Source organism: Hemitrygon akajei, chromosome 24 (assembly GCF_048418815.1).
Source record: "Hemitrygon akajei chromosome 24, sHemAka1.3, whole genome shotgun sequence".
Taxonomy (NCBI): Eukaryota; Metazoa; Chordata; class Chondrichthyes; order Myliobatiformes; family Dasyatidae; genus Hemitrygon; species Hemitrygon akajei.
In genome coordinates, this window is record NC_133147.1 from 15,265,179 (window position 1) to 15,285,214 (window position 20,036).

Consider the following 20,036-nt stretch of genomic DNA (forward strand, 5'->3'; position numbering starts at 1 on the left):
GTCTTCCCTAGACTAACTCCGCCGCCCAAACCTGAGGGTTACATGTACATTTCTGGTCGCCCCACTATAGGAAGGATGTTGTGGCTTTGGAGAGGGTGCAGAAGAGATTTACCAGGATGCTGCCCGGTTTAGAGGGCATGTGCTATCCTGGGAGGCCGGATAAACTTGGGTTGTTGGTTGAGGGGAGATCTGATAGAGTTTTACAAGACTATGAGAGGCATAGAGTGGACAGAGTACATTTCTCAGGGCTGAAATGTCTAATACCGGAGAGCATGCATTAAAGGTGAGAGGGAGTAGGATGTGAGTGGCAATTTTTTTTTTACTCTAGAAGTCATGCATGCCTAGAATGCGCTGCCTGGTATGGTGGAAGAGGCTTTTAAGAGATGTTTAGGCAGGCACATGGATGTGAGGAAGATGGAGGGATATGGACATGGTGTAGGTAGGAGGGATTAGTGTTTGGGCATTTTTGATTTGCTTTTTAGCTGGTTTGGTGAAACACTGTGGGCCGAATGGCCTATTCTTGTGCTGTACTATTAAACATTGATTCCATGTGCCAGTAGCTACCATATTTTCATAGCCAATACTTTGAGTTTCCCCAAGAACATGAACATTAAAGCACCAAAATGTTATTCAGTTGTAATTTCTAATTTTTTTTTTGTAATTTAGTGATATGACATGTCCACAGGCCCAGCCCAATGAGCCAATTACACCAATGTGACCAATTAACCTAGTACACTGTAAGTCTTTGGGACGTGGGAGGAAACGAGCAGCCAGGGGAAAGCCACACCGTCACAGGGGAGAACAATGCACATAACAGGCAAATTATGTTGAAAAACTCTTGTGCAATTTCAAAAACAAAAGGGCATCCTTCCTTATTTCCAAACACTTTTAATGACCTTCGATGACTAAAGATAGACAAATTGTTCATCACAGTACAAAAAGGGTACAAAACGTTAAATTACAGGGCTTAAAAATTAAAGGTTTTGAAAAAAGATACAAGGCCGTTATTAACCTCTTTTATACTGTACATTTACATCATGTTGTTTTAGAATTGAGGAGCAGTGAAGCCCTGCTGTGCAGATTATCAGGGATGAAAGTCAAAAGTACTTATAGCTACAACACTTATGAGTCAGTAGAATGGATAGGAAAATGATCACTTCTGCCACTATTTTGCAAACAACACTCCTAAGCAAAGAACATGTTCTGGAGTAAACATTGTTATATTTGTTTGTGTTTGTGCCTTCCTATTTTATGTAAAAAGACAGTACTCTTATCTCTGCTCCATTTTAACTTTGGGGGGTTTGAGAAAGCTTCTCTGTTTCTTCTCTTTCTTGCCCTTTTTGTTAGCTTGAAAGTTCCTCCAGCTATCGACACGGCCATCTCGACTTTCCTGCAGTGACAAGTGCAAAAGTATTAGCATTTCTGTATCAACAAAATGAATGATACTGATCTTTCTCAAACACCTCTACCCTTATCAGTTTGAAAATTAATCACTCTGCATGCACACCCTTTGTCTGCAGAAGGCCCAGACTTCTGTTTCAGAGAGCTCACACTGTTGGGTGTTGAGGAAGGAAGTGACAAAGGTTCTTCACTATTTCAGTCAATGTTCTGTTTTTGGAAGAGTCCAGTGGACTTTTCCTTTGTATTCTGTTCATGTGATATCTAGCATTGGAGGAATTGTGCAAGGACAAAAGCAACCAGGGTTTACTCTGGGGGGGATAAAAAGTAAGAATACTTCTGGAACAAGAATTTGAATACAGCTGTGATTGCAACCATTAACAGTTCCACCTTCATTTTATCTGCCACCACTATGATGTTTTTGAAAAAGAATATTTTTCATCCTGGCTCACATTAAATGACCCGATTTATTTAATGGCTTTGAAATTAAAACTTCCCCAGATAGAGAACAGAGTTGGTTGCTGGAAGATCCACGGCAAAATTTAAAAACAAGAATACAAATTCTTCAGTTTTTACAATGATACTGAACTGTCAGATCACCTCACCGTAGAGCCCCATTCAAGTGTAAGGACTTCAAGAGTACAATGATGGAAGGTCATGTTACCGCATTGAAAGACCACACTTGCAGAGCATTTTGTGCAGCTCAAGTCACCCTGCCATTAAGCCAGAAAGGGTGCGCAAAGCAATTCACAAGGATATTATTAGAAATGGAAAGTTTTGAAGTATAAAGAGAGTCTGGATGGGCTGAGGCATTTTCCCTGAAGTGTAGGAGGTTAAGGAGTGACCTTTTAGATTTATAAAATCGTGAGGCCCATCAATAAAGTGAATGTCTTTTTCCCAGGGTCGCCATCATTACATGCTGTGTCATATGATGTCATCATTACATGCTGTGTCGTATGATGTGGGCGATCACGGTCTTTCCACGACTATGATTGTTCTTGGCAAATTTTTCTACAGAAGTGGTTTGCCATTGCCTTCTTCTGGGCAGTGCCTTTACAAGACTGGTAACCCCAGCCATTATCAATACTCTTCAGAGATCGTCTGGCTAGCGTCAGTGGGCGCATAACCAGGACTTGGTTACGTACCAGCTGCTCATACGACCACTCACCATCTGCTCCCATGCCTTCAAGTGACCCTAATTGGGGGGGTGGGGGGTGCAGTTGCTAGCTAAGCGGGTGTAACAAAGCTGACCTGCAGGCTAGCAGAGGGAGGGAGTGCCTTTCACCTCCTTTGGTAGAGATGCATCTCTACCCCACCACCCAGGGTAATGCAGACTAAAACTAGGGGGTGGATATGCAAGACAAGATGTGAGAGTTTAAAAGGGATATGAGGGGCATCTTTTTTACTTCACAGAGAGTGGTTTTCCCCACACAGAGGGCAGTGGGTATATGTAAAATGCTGCCAGAGGAAGTGGTTGAGGCAGGTACAACTAGTACTTAAAAGACATTTTGACTTGTACCTCCTCCAAGAGGATCACAACTTGTCGTGGTTTGGAGGCTTGCGTGCCTCAATGACTCAGAGCGACGCTGGCTGGAGTCAGGGCTTTATGCTTTGGCTCTTGGTAGGGTCACCCATGCCAAACAGGTCAAAGGGTTGAGACCAGACTAAGAGTGGTCAACCGGTCCTTCAGGTTCAGGGGTTCAGCTCAGAGCTAACAACCCTGACTGGTAAAACAATTTTTTTTTAAATGGAAACAGCAATATAGAATCCTCCTTCATCATTGTGCAATGGTATTCCCGAGTTTCCACCTGGGATTTGTATGACTGACAGCAGTGAAAACCGAGAGGAAACTGCTGACATAATAAAGGAAACCCTGAACACCACCAGAGATGGAGGACCTTCATTGCTGCCCTAAATGTCACAAGGCAAGTGGCTTTTTCTGCATCCCAAAAGTCCTCCCATAGAGCCCATCAGTAGGTCTTGGCTGAGGCCTCCCAGTACTGGAGTGCCCACAAACCACAGGCCAGGCTGATGACTTAGCCAGAGGATAGCTGAGTGACTACAGTTGCATTAAAAAAAAAAGAAATAAATTCAATCATCTCTTCAGGGTCATTTAGCCTGTTGGAACAAAATTGCTTTTAAAGAAAAATCATAAAAGCAAATATAATTCTTGATGGAGACTCAATTACTCTCAAACTGGTGCCAGCTCCAATGGCATAATACGTAGTCAAGTTTAGAATAACAAAAACATTCATCACATCTGTCCAATGCACAGTTCAAGAGGACAACATATCAAGAATCTGAATTAATGCTTTCCAGAATTCCTGTTATTGGTGTTACATGTTGCCCTGGCAGCTGAACGACTCTTGTGCAACTAATCAGACCCAAGTAGACACAGGACAAAACTGGGGCTGCCCGGTAGTGCAGTGGTTAGCACAACACTTTTTCAGTACCAGTAACCTGGGTTCAATTCCCACCACTGCTTGTAAGGAATTTGTACGTTCTCCCCGTGGCCGTATGGGTTTCCTCCGGGTGCTGCGGTTTCCTCCCACAGTCCAAAAACATACTGGCTGAAAGGTTAAATGGTCATTGTAAACTGTCCTGTGATTAGGGTAGGGCTAAGTTGGGGGATTGCTGGGCAACGTGGCTCAGAAGGCCGGAAAGGCCCATCTGTGCTGTATCTCAATAAATAAGTGTTGCTCTGGCAGCTGAATGACTTTTGAGTGACAAATCAGACCAGGTCAAAACTAGGAGACATCTGAAAGGAGGCAATGACTAAAAATGTTGACAGCTCTATTTCTACCTTTAATATCTTTATTTTTCCCTTTCTAGGTTCTTTTGAAAACCCTGACCTGGAGTTACACGCAGGCTTCGGTTCTTTGCGGGAATGGGACCCGTTCTCGGGGTTCCACGACTGGCCGTTATTCGATCTGCCAAGGGTCTGGCCTGAGAGTCTCGATCATGTTCAGAAGCCCAAGATCTCAGGGCTCTGGAGACGGGCGGATTGAGGATCAGTGTCACGGCAGGAGATTCGTGTGTCGTCGGGGAGGCCGGAAAATCTTACGCTGTGGGCCCGAAGACCTGAGGTCTTTGCGATCTTCGGATACAGAGCTCAAAAAAAAAGCGATGAAACGGATTTTTAACATCATAAACCAGCAGGTTGTTGTTATGTCTCCCGCTCACTGTGAAAATGGGGGACACTTCCTTCTCCCTTGCCAGGGAGAGAGAGAACCTTTGGTCTGTCGAATGTCGGATGAAATGTGAACACTTTGGGGTAACTTTGGTCTGTGTCTTTGCTATTGCTTAGCACACACTTGGGCTCAGTGATAGTACCAATGTGTTGTTTTTTTGCAGGAGGGGGGAGGGAGCTGTTTTCCCGCTGCTGCTTATGCACGGGAGAGGAGACTTTGGGGTTCTCGCGTTTAATTGTCGTTCACTCTTTGGGGCACTTCTCTATTTTTGTGGAGGGTTGCGAAGTAAAAGCATTTCAGGATGTATATTGTATACATTTCTCTGACATTAAATTTGATCTTTGAATCTTTGAAGTAAGTTCATTTTGAGGAAAGAACCTGACAGATATAGACTCTGGGTTGGAGGGTCTAGCCTGTTGAAAACAGATGTTGAAGGGTAAGGAAGAACCAGTTACGAGAATAGAATAGAGTGCAATGACATGTTGGGATAGAAACACAAGGCTTAGAAAGTGCACGCTTAAAACACTGGAGGTCCAATTTCGACTATAGATAACTAAGAGCGGAAGGACGGATCCAGGGCAGGTTAACACAGATCATCAGCTACTGGCGTTACAATGCTATTTGAAATAAAGGCTGTCAATCTGATAGAGGTGGATGAAACTTGTCTTGTTTTTCCTTCACACCCTACTCATGGTGAAACAGCATAAGCAAAGTCTCAAACTAAGACATCAAATGGGGAAATGAAATCAGAAATTGGTGACAGAGGGGCAACGACAGCAAGAAAGTACTAACGATGTTCACGATGGAGACTGAAGACATTGGCTTCAAAATCCCATTGTACTTTCAAATAGGAAGCAGTCAAGGCTCACACATAAATCTAATGTCGAACAGTCTGTTAGCGCACAAGATGGACCAAGAGGAATGGCAGTCAGATACTCCTATATCCCAAGTGATGGGGAAAAGAGGAGAAGGAGGAGTCAAGGAAACTGCCTCGGAGTCTCCAGATTTAATGCGGAAGTGGGAAGATCATTAATGAAGATGCTCCAGCTTGTGCTGGATGGATAATGTTGAACAAAGGAAGGATGTTGGGGCTTTGGAGAGGGTACAGAAGAGGTTTACCAGGATACTGCCTGGTTTAGAGGGCATGTGCTATCATGAGAGGCTGGATAAACTTGGGCTGTTTTCGTTGGAGTGGCAGGGGCCGAGGGGAGATCGGATAAGAGGTTTATAGATTATGATAAGCATAGATAGAGCTTTCAGAGAGTATCTGTTTCTCAGGGTAGTCATGTCTAATACCAGAGAGCATGCATTGAAGGTGTAAGGAGTAGGTTCAAAGGGGATGTGAAGGGTTTTTTTTACTCAAAGTGGTGGACGCATGGTGTGCGCTGCCTGGTATCATGGTAGAGGCAAATACATTTGAGGCCTTTAAGAAACGTGAGGAAGATCACAAGACAAAGGAGCAGAAGTAGGCCATTCGGCCTATCGAGTCTGCTCCGCCACTCCACCGTGAGCTAAACTATTCTCCAATCTAGTTCTAATTTCCCGCTTTTTCCCCATATCCCTTGATGCCCTAATTAGAAATCTATCAATCTCCTCCTTAAACACCCTCAATGATCGGGCCTCCACAGCTGTATGTGGCAATGAATTCCATAAATCCACCACCCACTGGCAAAAACAATTTCTTCTCATCTCTGTTTTAAATGGGTACCCTCTAATTCTAAGACTGTGGCCTCTTGTACTGGACTCATCCACCAAGGGAAACAGCCTTTCCACATCTACTCTGTCCAACACTTTCAACATTCGAAATGTTTCTATAAGATCCCTCCTCATTCTTCTATACTCTAATGAATACAGTCCAAGAGCCGACAAATGCTCCTCATATGTTAGCCCCTGCATTCCAAGGATCATCCTCGTAAATCTTCTCTGAACTCGCTCTAACATCAGTACATCCCTTCTAAGATAGGGGCCCAAAACTGCACACAGTATTCCAAATGAGGTCTCATCAGTGCCCCATGGAGCCTCATCAACACCTCCTTACTCTTATACACTACTCCACTTGAAATGAATGCAAACACAGCATTCGCTTTCCTTACTGGCAATCCAACCTGGTGGTTAACCTTTAGGGTATCCTGTACGAGGACCCCCAAGTGACCCCCAATATGGACATTGTGTACATGGAGGGACTAGTTTTTGGAGGGCTTTTAATTTTCTTTCTAGCTGGTTCGGCACAACATTGTGAGCCAAAGGGTCTGTTCCTGTGCTGTACTGTTCTGTGTTCAACATTTTAAAGCAAGTCCTGACCTGGTGAACCGTCGAGAGAAATGATGCTAATCAGGATATTTGCTGAAATAATACAACTCAATCAAGCCAGCACCTACGATTGGACAATCTGCTGCTTTTTGCCCAAGACCTGAATGAAACACAAATCTGATATCAATTTAACATTATTGTTAATATCTGAATGTTTTGTTTTTTCAAATCAATTTCGACTGAAGATACACAAGAGAAGGCAGATACCAGAATCTGGAGCAAAATAATCCTAATGCAGCGCCTTGACCAGAAACATCAGCAATTCATTCTTCCACCCCCACAATCCCCTAGAGATACTACTCGACACTCAGTTCTTCCGGCAGCTTGGCTTTCCTTTCTAAGCAGGAAATCTTCCAAGCTTCACTGATTTGCAACTTTACTCAAGACCATAAAGATACTAATCTCACAATTCTAATAGGAAATGTTGTTCTAAGAAAGACGTACACAACATACAATAGCGAAACCGTGAATCAGGCTAACCTGTGAATAATTCTTTAAAAGGAACAGCTAATGATTCGAACCTGTGTAAGTCTGGAAAGAAACCAAACTTGGGAAAGCAGCTGAATCAGAATCAGGTTTGTTATCATCGGCATGTGACGTGAAATTTGTTAACTTAGCAGCGGCAGTTCAATGCAATACATAATCTAGCAGAGAGAGAAGAAGAATAATAATAATAATAAATAAAATAAAACATAATAATAAATAAACACACAAATCAATTACATATATTGAATAGATTTTTTTTAATGTGCAAAAACAGAAATACTGCATATTAAAAAAAGTGAGGCAGTGTGGCGACCCACTTCTTAGCGCACTCAAACCGGCTCACAAATAGCCAGCGCGCCGGCACAAAGGCCAGTCCCAAAAGGGCGCCAGGTCTGCTTCACCAACAAAGGGAAAAGCCCGCAGGACAGGACTTGTGAGTACGTGCCCCCTACAGCATCTGCGCCCGGGGAGGGCGGGATCAGGGAGGCTTTAAAGCGAGGCTGTGAAGTTCGAATAAAATCTTCTTTAACTGCAGTTTACCGACTCCGTGTCATTATTTTAGCGCTGCGTGTAGCACACCACTACAGTAGTGTCCAAAGCTTCAACGTCCATTTAGGAATCGGATGGCAGAGGGGAAGAAGCTGTTCCTGAATTACTGAGTGTGTGCCTTCAGGCTTCTAACCTCCTACCTGATGGTAACAGTGAGAAAAGGGCATGCCCTGGGTGTTGGAGGTCCTTAATACTGGATGCTGTCTTTCTGAGACACCGCTCCCTAAAGATGTCCTGGGTACTTTGTAGGCTAGTGCCCAAGATGGAGCTGACTAGATTTACAACCCAATGCAGCTTCTTTCAGTCCTGTGCAGTAGCCCCTTCATACCAGACAGTGATGCAGCCTGTCAGAATGCTCTCCATGGTACAACTATAGAAGTTTTTGAGTGTATTTGTTGACATGCCAAATCTCTTCAAACTCCGAATAAAGTATAGCTGCTGTCTTGCCTTCTTTATAACTACATCGATATTTTGGGACCAGGTTAGATCCTCAGAGATCTTGACACCGAGGAACTTGAAGCTGCTCACTCTCTCCATTTCTGATCCCTCTATGAGGATTGGCATGTGCTCCTTTGACTTACCCTTCCTGAAGTCCACAATCAGCTCTTTCGGCTTACTGACGTTGAGTGCCAGGTTGTTGCTGTGGCACCATTCCACTAGTTGACGTATCTCACTCTTGTATGCGCTCTCATCACCACCTGAGATTGGTTTGTATCTTTGGTTGTATCTTTATAGATGGTATTTGAGCTATGCCTAGCCACACAGTCATGTGCATACAGAGAACAGAGCTGTGTGCACACACCCCCGCGGTGCGCCAGTGTTGATCGTTAGTGAAGAGAATATGTTATCACCAATCCGCACAGTCCAGGATCCAACTGCAGAGGGAGGTACAGAGGCCCAGGTTCTGCAATTTCTCAATCAGGATTGTAGGAATGATGGTATTAAATGCTGAGTTATAGTCGATGAAGAGCATCCTGACGTAGGTGTTTGTGTTGTCTAGATGGTCTCAAGCCATGTGGAGAGCCATTGAGATTGTGTCTGCCATTGACCTATTGTGGTGATTGGAAAATTGCAATGGGTCCAGGTCCTTGCAGGCTCACTTTGCACAGTTAAACACCATTTGCTTTTAGGAGTTACCAAGTCAAGCACGGCTCAGGAGGAATCAGTTCATGGATGCCAACCAGTGCCTTGATACCAAACACTTCTTTTCCTCCCATGCTCACACTGCTATGTCATTCACCCTTTTCATACATATACACTCAGCAGCCACATTATTAGGCCACTAATGCAAATATATAACAGCCAATTACGTAGCAGCAACTCAATGCGCAAAAGCATGCAGACATGGTCAAGAGGTCCTGTTGCTCTTCAAACCACCAGAATGGAGAAGATAAGTGATCCAAGTGACTTTGACCATGGAATGATTGCTGGAACATACAAAGTGGTCTGAGGATCTCAAAAAAACTGATCTCCTGGAGTTTTTAAATTCTAGAGTTTACAGAGAATGGTGCAATAAACAAAAAAACACTCAGTGAGTGGCAGCCTGTAGGTGAAAATGCCTTGTTAATGAGAGAGGTCAGAGGAGAATGGTCAGATTGGTTCAAGCTGACAGGAAGGCAGAAGTAACTCAAATAACAGCATTACAACAACGGTATGCAGAAGGGCATCTCTGATCCTTGAAGTGAATGGGCTACAACAGCAGAAAATCAAGAACAGAAGGTACCTAATAAAGAGGCTACTGAGCATACATATGGGTGTAATAAAAGTACAAAGTTATCAGCGAGAAGCAAACACAGGCAACAATGTTAAGAGTGTTACGTATTCAGGCAACAATAAATATATGTGAGTTAGGCAAGGGTTTTTATAACAAATAACACGTTTATTAAACACTGAAAACAAACCCCCCAAAAGTAAACAAACACTAACGTAACCGGAAAACAGCTGCTGTGCGGCAGCTTAACAGTTCTTAAAGCGATGCAGCTCAAACAGTTCTTAAAGCGATGTTGCAAAAACAGTTCTTTAAAACGATATTGCCAAAAGTTCAAAATGCTCACAGGCCATTTAAAAGGAGAGACTTTTTAAGGTGATTTAAATTCTCTTCCACGTCGTTTTCCTTCAGTTTCCAAAGTCGAACTCTTCCCACAAAGAATTTTATGAAACGTAACAGCTTAAAGGCACTGACCTTTGCTTTATCACACTGTCCTCAATCTTCTGCTATCCCGCAGAGATTAACACTAGAACAGTCAACGAATTCCTTTCAAATAAGGATCAAATAAGGTCGAACCTGTTTCACCGTCGAAATTCGATTCTCCTCGATCTTTAACTCCCGAACTCCTATCTTCACTCTCCACTAGCAGTATTGTAAAGAAACTGCTGGCAATGACCTTTTAAACTTTAGGCATTAGATAAAACTTCATCTTTCAACTAAACTGCGTCATAACATTAAATCACGCAGTGGCATGAAGTCAACATGGCAAATCCAGCCACGAACTGCCCCTCCCCACAGGGTGGGGTCTTCCTTTTATACCCTGTAAAAAAAACTTGTCACATGATCTCTACTGGCGGGAAAATGACATCACTCCACCATCACAAGACCATTACCTCAAGTCCAGTATGGCTTCAACCCCAGTCACGTAACAAGAGTACTTTGGGAAGTGTATATTTTATAAAAATCAGTTACATGGTTGGTGTGAAAATTTCAGGGTTTTCAGTGATTTATGTTTTTAATACTATTGTGAACAACATGCAATTTCATCGTAAATTAGACAGCCAATCTGGCCAGACGCTGCTGAGTACATTTTTCCAAAGGACACAATGGGCTTTTGCTCAAGTTCAATCATTCAATCAGAATGCAGGAGCATTAATGAGACCATAAAACATAGGAGAATGTCCATCAAGTCTGCTCTGCCATTCCATCATGGCTAATTTATTATCCTTCTCAACACCCTTTGACACCCTGACTAATCAAGAACCTATCAACCGTCACTTCGAATACTCTCAATGACGTGGTCTCCACCGTCTGTGGCAACGAATTCCACAGATTAATGAGTAGCAGGTCCTCATTCAGGATGTACAAGTTGGGATACTGAATTCAGTTACAGTTAAGCAAATCAAAGAGAGGGGATGGAAAGAAATAATCAGGTTAAGGTAGAGATGAAGAAAACAAATCAAAAATTACAAAAAAGCCAAAGAAATTGAAGTTGAAGCCGAGGTAAAGAAGAGTCATCTTTGGCACCCACTGGCTGTTCGGCAACAGATTTAATGCAACATTATGAACTTGACAATTGGAATAGACTAGTTCCAAATTTTGGTGGGTTGGAACAGCATTGTGATGCCATTCAGTCAATATGAAGCAATCTCCTTAATCAGCTCCTCAGAGTGACAGATGACTTGGTTCCGTTCCAGTTTTGTGGTTTTCTGATGTAGCTAGTGGCACCAAGGGAGGACGTGCAAACTCTGCCAAAGGTTGGCCAGGAAGTGCTCACTGGAACACTGTGGTCACATGGATGGAGGTGTGGTCCTTTCACTGGGCTTCTGTGTGCTCTCCAACAAACTTCAGTTCTCACACCTCCAACTTATACATTCAGCACCCAAGGATTCCCTCGGTTTGGTGGGAATTTAACAACTTCTAAAAGCATGGTAGTGTAGTGGTTAGCACAGTGCGTTACATTATAGGCGAGCTGGGTTCAATTCCCGCCACTGTCCGTAAGGGGGTTTGTACGTTCTCCTTGTGACCATGTGGTCTTCCTCTGGGTGCTCCAAACGGAGCATTAGTCCTTCCTCCTTGAAGCCTTTCATCTGAACCAAGCACCTTGTGCTACAGGGAAGGTATCCTTAGCCATTTTCCCTCCCGTCTTCTCCCATATGTACAAAATTAAGGGAGGGAAGTTTAGGGGAGACATCAGGGGTAAGTTTTTATTTTACACAGAGGATTGTGAGTGCCTGGAGTGACTTGCCAGGGATGGTGGTGGAGGCTAAAACATTAGGGGTATTTAAGAGCCTCTTGGACTGGCACATGGATGAAAGAAAAATAAAGGGTTATGGGGCAGTAAGAAAAATAGAGGGTTATGGGGCAGTGTGGGTTTAGTACTTTTTTTTTAAGGATTATATGGGTCAGCACAACATGGAGGGCTGAAGGGCCTGTACTGTGCTGTAATTTTCTATGGTCCTATGGTTCTCCTAGCTCCCGCCAAAAAGATCTCGACCCACACCAGTGTCCGTCACAAAAACCTCTCCGACAATGTTCTCCAGGACCTTCTTCCAATTCCACCATCCTGACTGGCTGACACAACATTCTTAAGTTGAACAACATAGCTCCTTATCTTTAACTCAAACATGCCAAAAGCAGAACAGACTACTCTTAGAGAACTGCTAAAATGAAATACCTGCAACATGGCAGTAAAAGTCTTAACCAGGGAGTTACAAAAGTTAAAATAGATTTGTCAGCATATTTAGATGTAGTTCCCTTAAGTTATGGGAAGTGGCATGTTTTCCAGGGTCTCATCAGCATGTTTATACGGGACCAAGCAAGTACAAATGCAAGTATCATCTGCAGACTGCAGCTTAATAACCGATGTTCTAGCATTGAGGCAACTCATAATGAGCAGGTTTCTAATCATCCTCTCAATGCCAACAAGAAGCTTGTTTGAGAAATGGAAGAATATTGTGGTGAGGAAGATTGAGGAGAAATAATAAGTCATTGAGTTAGATTACTTTTTTTGAAAGAAAGTATATGGAGAAGCAGAGCAACTTCTGTATTTTGTTTTACTCAGCTTTACAATTCCCAAAAGTCATTGTCTGAGATTTCCACATACATAATGGAGGGGATCTAAAGTTTTGCAGCAAAATTCAGTCTGATAGCATGTAAGAATGCTAAATTTGCTCATGATGTAAATTAAACTTTTTAAAATTCATGTAGAAGAGAATTTGCACACAAATTTGGAACTTGCAACCCACTGGGCATTTTAATTATCCTCTAGTTCTTTGTAATATAGCATCTAATTTTCTATCCGAAATAGATCAATTTTAAGACCGTTTCAAGGGATATGACTAAATTAACCTTATTTTACATAATTCAGCTCAATGTTGAGTTAGTTAATAAAATAAATTGCCTTTTCAAAAGAAAAGGCCACTTTCTGTAAGAGCATAGATCATAACTACTGCTTATTAATGCATAAACCTTCCAGGAGATAAACACAGGGAATTAGTAAATCAGAGCCTCGCAAACCTCAAAATTCCTTTGCCACTCTTTGTCGCGTTTAGCTTTCTCTTCCTGCTCGATTTCTTCTTCTCTTTGCCGTTTCCTGAATTCAGAAACTGTGCATTAGAAAATTCATTTGTAATATTGTTCAATTTTTGATGTAAAAAGAATCAAATAGATTTGTCATCTATCTCCACTCCCTATCTCTCTCTCTCTCACACACAAACAATCTCCACAACTCCTCTTCACACCTACACAATGGTCAAACTGCTTACGAGCACACACAATTGTGTCTCATAAATGAAATGATAAAAGTACAGGTAAAGTTCCTCCCTATGCCAATCTGGCGCATCATGCAGCAACCTTGCCATTCTTTAGAATTTGTCTGTTTTAAGAGGCTGGGTTGCTCGCTCAACGCTCAATCCACCACGAGTAGAACTTGTGCAAGGAGCCAGCAGATTCGAACCTGACCTCTCAAAAGTCTGGTGCAGATGCCAATACACTACCGTCACAGACAAGTGAGATGAGGGGCAGCCAAAACCTTAAGCAGTTTCACTGCTGTGCTAAGCGTCAACTCTCGGAAATGAAAAATAAGGATTTGATATGGTAGTGGGAATGCAAGTGAAGGAGAAACAATTGCCCCTCAGAAAGACTTCCCTCATTTAATTAAATTTTCCAAGGGTATATGACTGGCAATTTGGAGATTAAAAAATCCAAAATAAATCTGAATTAAGAAATTATCAGAAAAAATGTAAGATTTCACCAACTTGTATCTAAACTTAGTCAGCTCCACCATAGGTACTAGCCTCTGTAATACCTACGATATCTTCAAGGAGTGAAAAGGTGGTGTCCATCATTAGGGACCTCCATCACCCATGTTATGCCCTCTTCTCATTGCTACCGTCAAGAAGGAGGTACAGAAGCCTGAAGGCACACAGAGATTCGGGAACAGCTTCTTCCCCTCTGCCATCAGATTTCTGAATGGACGCTGAACCCATGAACACTACAAATTTCACAACATATGTCAGTGATATTAAACCTGATTCTGATTCTGATATATGATATATATGTACAATGTCTGAAATACATCTTATGGAAATGTTTGTTTGATGATGAACTTCAATAAAAAAATAAATTACAAAAAAAGAAAAGCTGATAACCAACAACATGGGCTCTGACTTAAGATCTAACTCTTTGGCTAAGGTCCAAGCTACACCTTAAGAGAAAAAGGTAAGGAGAAATGTTAAGATTTGGGAACCTTAGAGGTGCTGGGAATGATGAACTGATGAAATACATGGGCGTTCAAGAGGGCAAAATGAAGTAAAGCACAATATACAGAATGCTGGAAGAACTCAGCAAGTCAGGCAGCATCTATGGAAATGAATAAACAGTCATGGTTCAAACAGAGACCCTTCATTAGGACTGGCAAGGAAGGGGGGAAGACAGCAAAATGAAAAGGTGGGGGAGAGGGATAGTAGGATAGCTAGAAGGTGATAGGTGAAGCCAGGTGAGAGGGAAAGGTAAAAGGCTGGAAGGGAAGGAATCTGATTGGAGAGAAGAGTGGAATGGAACATAGGTGAAAGGGATGGAGGAGGGGACCCAGTGGGAGGTGTTAGGCAGGTGAGAAGAGGCAAGAGGCGAGAGTAGGGAAAAAGAGAGAACTTAGAAGTTCCTAGAGCTGGAAGAGGTTATAAGTTGGAGACAACTGAAACAGACTGAATTTTTTTAAAGTGGGATTCTTGCAGGACCCGATGCTTCTATAAGTCAGTGAGTGCAAGATGGTAGAGACGTTGCAAAAATATGGAGAGCTTGAATTAACTAATTTTGAATTGAGTGTAAAGGGCACATTTCTCAGCATGCGCAATTTCCAAGTTAAGAAACGCTTTTTCAGAATATCTAGGACAATGAGTTTCAAAGCAATTCCATACCTCTCATGCATGTCTTTGGCTTCACGCTCCTTCCTTTTAATCTCCAGCTCAGCAAACAGCTTCATTGTTTGCTTGTGCACTGACTGCTTAAACTGGTAAGATGTAAAGAAAAAGCAATTGAAATCCAGCAGTTTCAGATAGAACAGGCAACATTAAATTCACCAGGCTATTGACAAACAGTACTGGCAAGGAAGGGGGAAGACAGCAAAATGAAAAGGTGTGGGAGAGGGATAGTAGGATAGCTACAAGGTATGGTGCCTATGACTTTTGCACAGTATTGCAGTAATCTTATGTATTGCATTGTACTGCTACCGCAAAAAAAGATTCACTTCATGACATATGTGAGTGACAATAAACCTGATTCTGATATGGGTTTCTACTGTGGACTGAGAGTGGGAAGGGGGCAGGGAGAGGGGGATCATGGTTGGGAAAAGGGGAAGGGAGAGGCGAGGGAGTGGGAAGCACCAGAGAGACATTCTGTAATGATCAATAAACCAATTGCTTGGAATCAAATGACCTTGCCTGGTGTCTCAGGGCTGGGTGTGTCTGCACCCACGCCACCATCTACCCAGGCACTCCTTCTCCACCACTGTCCCACACCCCTACCCTGGCCATTCTCAAAATGCTTAGCTCCCGTCAGATTTGTAAACTTGCTCTCCGCGCCACATTGACAAATACAGTACTGTGCAAAAGTCTTCGGCACCCTAGAGACTTTTGCACAGTACCATATTTTACAAAAATGACCAATTGTGACACTTGTGAACCAGCAACACAGAATAAATAAGTACTTCCTTTTAAAATTACATTAAAATACTGATTAATCTTAAAGCTCGATGATGAAATACATCAGCGTCTCCAGTTCACAAACATAACCACAGACCATCTAAGAAAGAAAATTTGAGAAGAGCCAGAGCTCAAACCTGGCATAAAGCTCACAGAGTAACAAGTAGTAATCCCTTCCCTGTGTCTGCCTATAGTACACAAAATTATACACCACAGGACCAGTCCATATTGTCTATGCTAAGAATGATACCAAACTAAACTACCTCCTCCTTGCTACACATGATCCACATCTCTTCGGTCCCTCTATATTTATGTTCTCAAATGCCGTTACTGTTCCTGCCTCAACCGCCTTCTTTATTAGGCCATTCCAGAAACCAAATACTTCATGAAATACCTCCTGTACCTAATAAAGTGGCCACTGAGTGTACATTCATGGTCTTCAAGGTTCGATCTGTTGTGCATTCAGAAATATTCTTCTGCACACTACTGTTGTAACACATGTTATTTGAGTTAAAGTGCATTCCTGCCAGCTTGAACCAGACCAGCCATTCTCCTTTGACCTCTCCTCTCATTAACAAGGTGTTTTCACCCACTGAACTGCTGCTCACTAGATTTTTTTGCTTTTCACAGCATTCTCTGTAAGCTCTAAGAGACTGTTTTGCATGAAATTCCCAGCAGATCAGCAGTTTGAGATACTCAAACCACCCCATCTGGAACCAACAATCATTCCACAGTCAAAGTCACTTAGATCATATTTCTTCCCCATTCTGACATTTGGTCTGAACAACTGAATCTCTTGGCCACGTCTGCATGCTTTTACGGAGTGAGATGCTGCCACATGATTGGCTGATTAGATACTTGCATTAACGAGGTGTACAGGTGTATCTAATAATGGGTCCCCCAAGTGCATTTACCATTCAGATCCCCATTTAAATCAATGCCTTATATCAATTTTGACCTACTTACCATGGGAAACAGATGCAAGCTATGCACCCTACCTACAACTCTCAGAGTTTTATGGACCTCCTCATGTCACTTTGAGGCGCGGCTCGCTCCAGAGAGAAAATAGATACAGTCTATACAACTTCTCCTTACAACTCAACCTGGGCAACATCCTTATGAATCTTTGCTGCACCCTCTCTCAAGCTTAATTACATCCTTCTTACATAGTGCGGTAGGCAGAACTGCTACACAGTACTCCAAGTGCAGCCTGGCCAGTATTTTGTACAACTGTAATAAAGCATGCCAACTCTTCTCCCCATTGCTTCAGCTGATGAAAGCATTCATCACCACCTTGTCTAACTACCTGAATACTGCCACTTTCAGGAGTCTAAGTGATGCAAATAACTGAATTAAACAAAGCAAAACTTTAAAAATTTAAAGTAATCCAAAATAACTTGTGAAATGTAAACATCTAGTTAACTCGAAATCTGTGTCCATCATGCCACACTGACCTGGTACAGGATCAGCTGACCGCTTCCAAGGCTATAGAATGCCAGCAAGACTAGGCACTATGACTGGATACCATATCCGATTTGACAATCAGCCAAACGGTAAACACACTAAATCTGTTTGGTATGTTCCAATATATTCATAGCCCATCTATAAAAATCCAGATTTTCATTCCAAACTATGAATGTTAGCTAATCCGAACAGAAAGGATATGCAACTATGAGCTTGGTGTCACCCTTACAGACTGAATGGAGGAGTTCTGCAAAACAACGTCCAATTTACTTCCACTCTAGCCCTCATCTTTGGTGAAACACGATATCGCCTTCCAGACTCAATAATTTCAGATAGTCAGCCATTCCAGTTTGGTATTTCCAGCATTCAGTTCTTCTCTACCTTGTTCATTTCCTCCCATCTTGGACATACCTTTTCTTATTCACTGGCCTTTACTGTCTGTCTGTCTTTCAGCTACCAAACTGGAATGGCTGATCACCTGAAATTGCTAAATTCAGTATTGAGTCTGGAAGGCTAAATGCCATGTTTCAGTCTCTCCCACTTTCCACACTATCACAGACCCTTCCTTCTGCTCTTTCCAGCTATCTGCAATTTGAAGCCCAATACGCTGCAAACCCTCACTTGAAATCTCACCCATTTCTCTACCCACAGATGTGGCCTGACCCCAGTATTTCTAAAACAGTATTTTTTAAAAAATTTGTATTTACAGCACCTGCAGCATTTTGCTGTTTAGAAAATGCAAGGCAGGTTGGAAACAAGTGAATATTTAAATAAATGTTCCAGCAGGAACAAATAAGTACTGTACCAAGTCAAATGCAGAAATTTTAAAATGGTACTGTCAATTAAAGCCAGAAGTCCCCTGTAATTACCCTAAAAGCTGCAACACAGCATAAACATTTTATGGTTGTCTATTTACTTTTGGGATCATCATTGGGAAATGGCAGGCCACTGTAGTAGTGTAATGAATTGTGACACCCTTTTTAAAATTTATTTGAGATATTGTGGAACAGGCTCTTCCAACCCTTCGAGCTGAACTGCCCCAGCAATCCCCAATTTAACCCTACCCTAATCACGGGACAATTTACAACGACCAATTCACCGATCAACCGGTACGTCTTTGGAATGTGGTAGGAAACCAGAGCACTAGGAGGAAACCTACACAGTCACAGGGAGAACGTACAAACTCCTTGCAGGTAGCGGCAGGAATTGAACCTGGGTCACCTGTACTGTAAAGCATTGTGCCAACCACTATGCTACTGTGCCAATTCTATTAATAACTGAAATTCAATCCAGTTTTACACTGATACTGTTGGAAGGCACACTGCATTAAAATACCATACAGCACCAGCAAATTTTCATAGATCTGCTTTCCGCAGTAAAGCTGGGCAGTCTAAGAGATAGGGGAGGTTTCCCATCCAAGAGTGGAACGACGTCACCATGTTTCACTTCCTTTATTTCCAGGAAACAAACTTACATAAAAAACTGGTGTTTCAAGTCTCACTTCCTCAACTGAGAGAACAGGAAATGTGAGACTGAAGAATCAAAGGCAACCATAGAGCATAATCATGAAAACTTCACCAATTGCCATGGAGAAGAAACCAACACAAAATGAAAACAAGAGACACAAGAAACCTCAGGCAATCTGAAGCAACAAACTATCTGCTGGAATACCTTCGCTCTGCCCACATCAGTCATCCTGAGCCTCTGGTTAGGTTCCCATTCCCATACCAACCTGGCCGACCCTGTCAGCCATCGGTCTTTTCCAAAGCAAAGGGTAAGATCCAATACCAATTAGAGAAACAACACCTCATATTCGAAGCTACAAATACTGAATCTTCCAATTTCAAGTAATCCTTACCCTACACTCTCCTCACTCTCCCTCTGAACCGCCTCTGGTCCTCCCTGTTCAGTTCATTCACATATAACCCACTCTAGCCCCTAACCAACCGTTTAGCTTGGATAAAAGATTGGCTGACTGGCAGGAGGCAAAGAGTAGGAATAAAGGGGGCCTTTTCAGGTTGGCTGCCAATGACTAGTGGTGTTCCACAGAGGTCTATGTTGGGACCAATTTTTTTTACGTTATATGTCAATGTTTTGGATGATGGAATTAACAGCTTTGTTGCCAAGTTTGCAGACAATACGAAGATAGGGGGAGAGGCAGGTTGTGTTAGGAAGCAGGATGTCTGCAGAAGGACGGATTAGGCGGATGGGCGAAGAAATGGCAGATGAAATACAATGTATGGTCATGCACTATGGCAAAAGGAATAAAGGCTAAACAGGGAGAAAAATTCAAAAACCAGAGGTGGAAAAGGACTTGGAGGTCCTTGCGCAGGATTCCCAAAATTGTACGTTGAGTCGGTGGTAAGGGGGGGGGGGCAAATGCAAAGCTAGCCTTCATTCTGACAGGACCAGAATACAAGAGCAAAGATCTAATGCTAAGGCTTTACAAGGCATTGATCAAACCACACTTGGAGAATTGTGAGCAGTTTTGGGCCCCTTATCCAAGAAAAAATGTTTGGCATTGGAGGGGGCCCAGAGTAGGTTCATGAGAATGATTCTGGATATGAAAGGCTTAATGAGAAGTGTTTGATGGCTATGAGTCTGTACTCACTGGAGTTCAGAAGAATTAGGGAAAATCTCTTTGAAACCTAACGAATATTGAAAAGTCTGAGCGATGTTTTCTATAGTGTCACGAACATTTGAAAATGTTGAAAATCAAAGCAACAC

At 42.5% G+C, this 20,036-nt stretch overlaps 1 protein-coding gene across 1 annotated transcript in view; it reads right to left on the bottom strand.

Moving 5' to 3' along the window:
- Window positions 1-872: 872 nt before the first annotated feature.
- The window catches only part of dnajc8 (DnaJ (Hsp40) homolog, subfamily C, member 8), a 65,296-nt gene continuing 46,132 nt past the window's right edge, over window positions 873-20,036 (bottom strand). The window contains exons 7-9 of the mRNA XM_073028385.1: window positions 15,063-15,154; window positions 13,162-13,237; window positions 873-1,390 (exon numbers count right to left, since the gene is read on the bottom strand). Coding sequence (XP_072884486.1) covers window positions 1,271-1,390; window positions 13,162-13,237; window positions 15,063-15,154 — 288 coding nt within the window. The 3' untranslated portion in view covers window positions 873-1,270. The remainder of the gene's footprint in view (window positions 1,391-13,161; window positions 13,238-15,062; window positions 15,155-20,036) is intronic.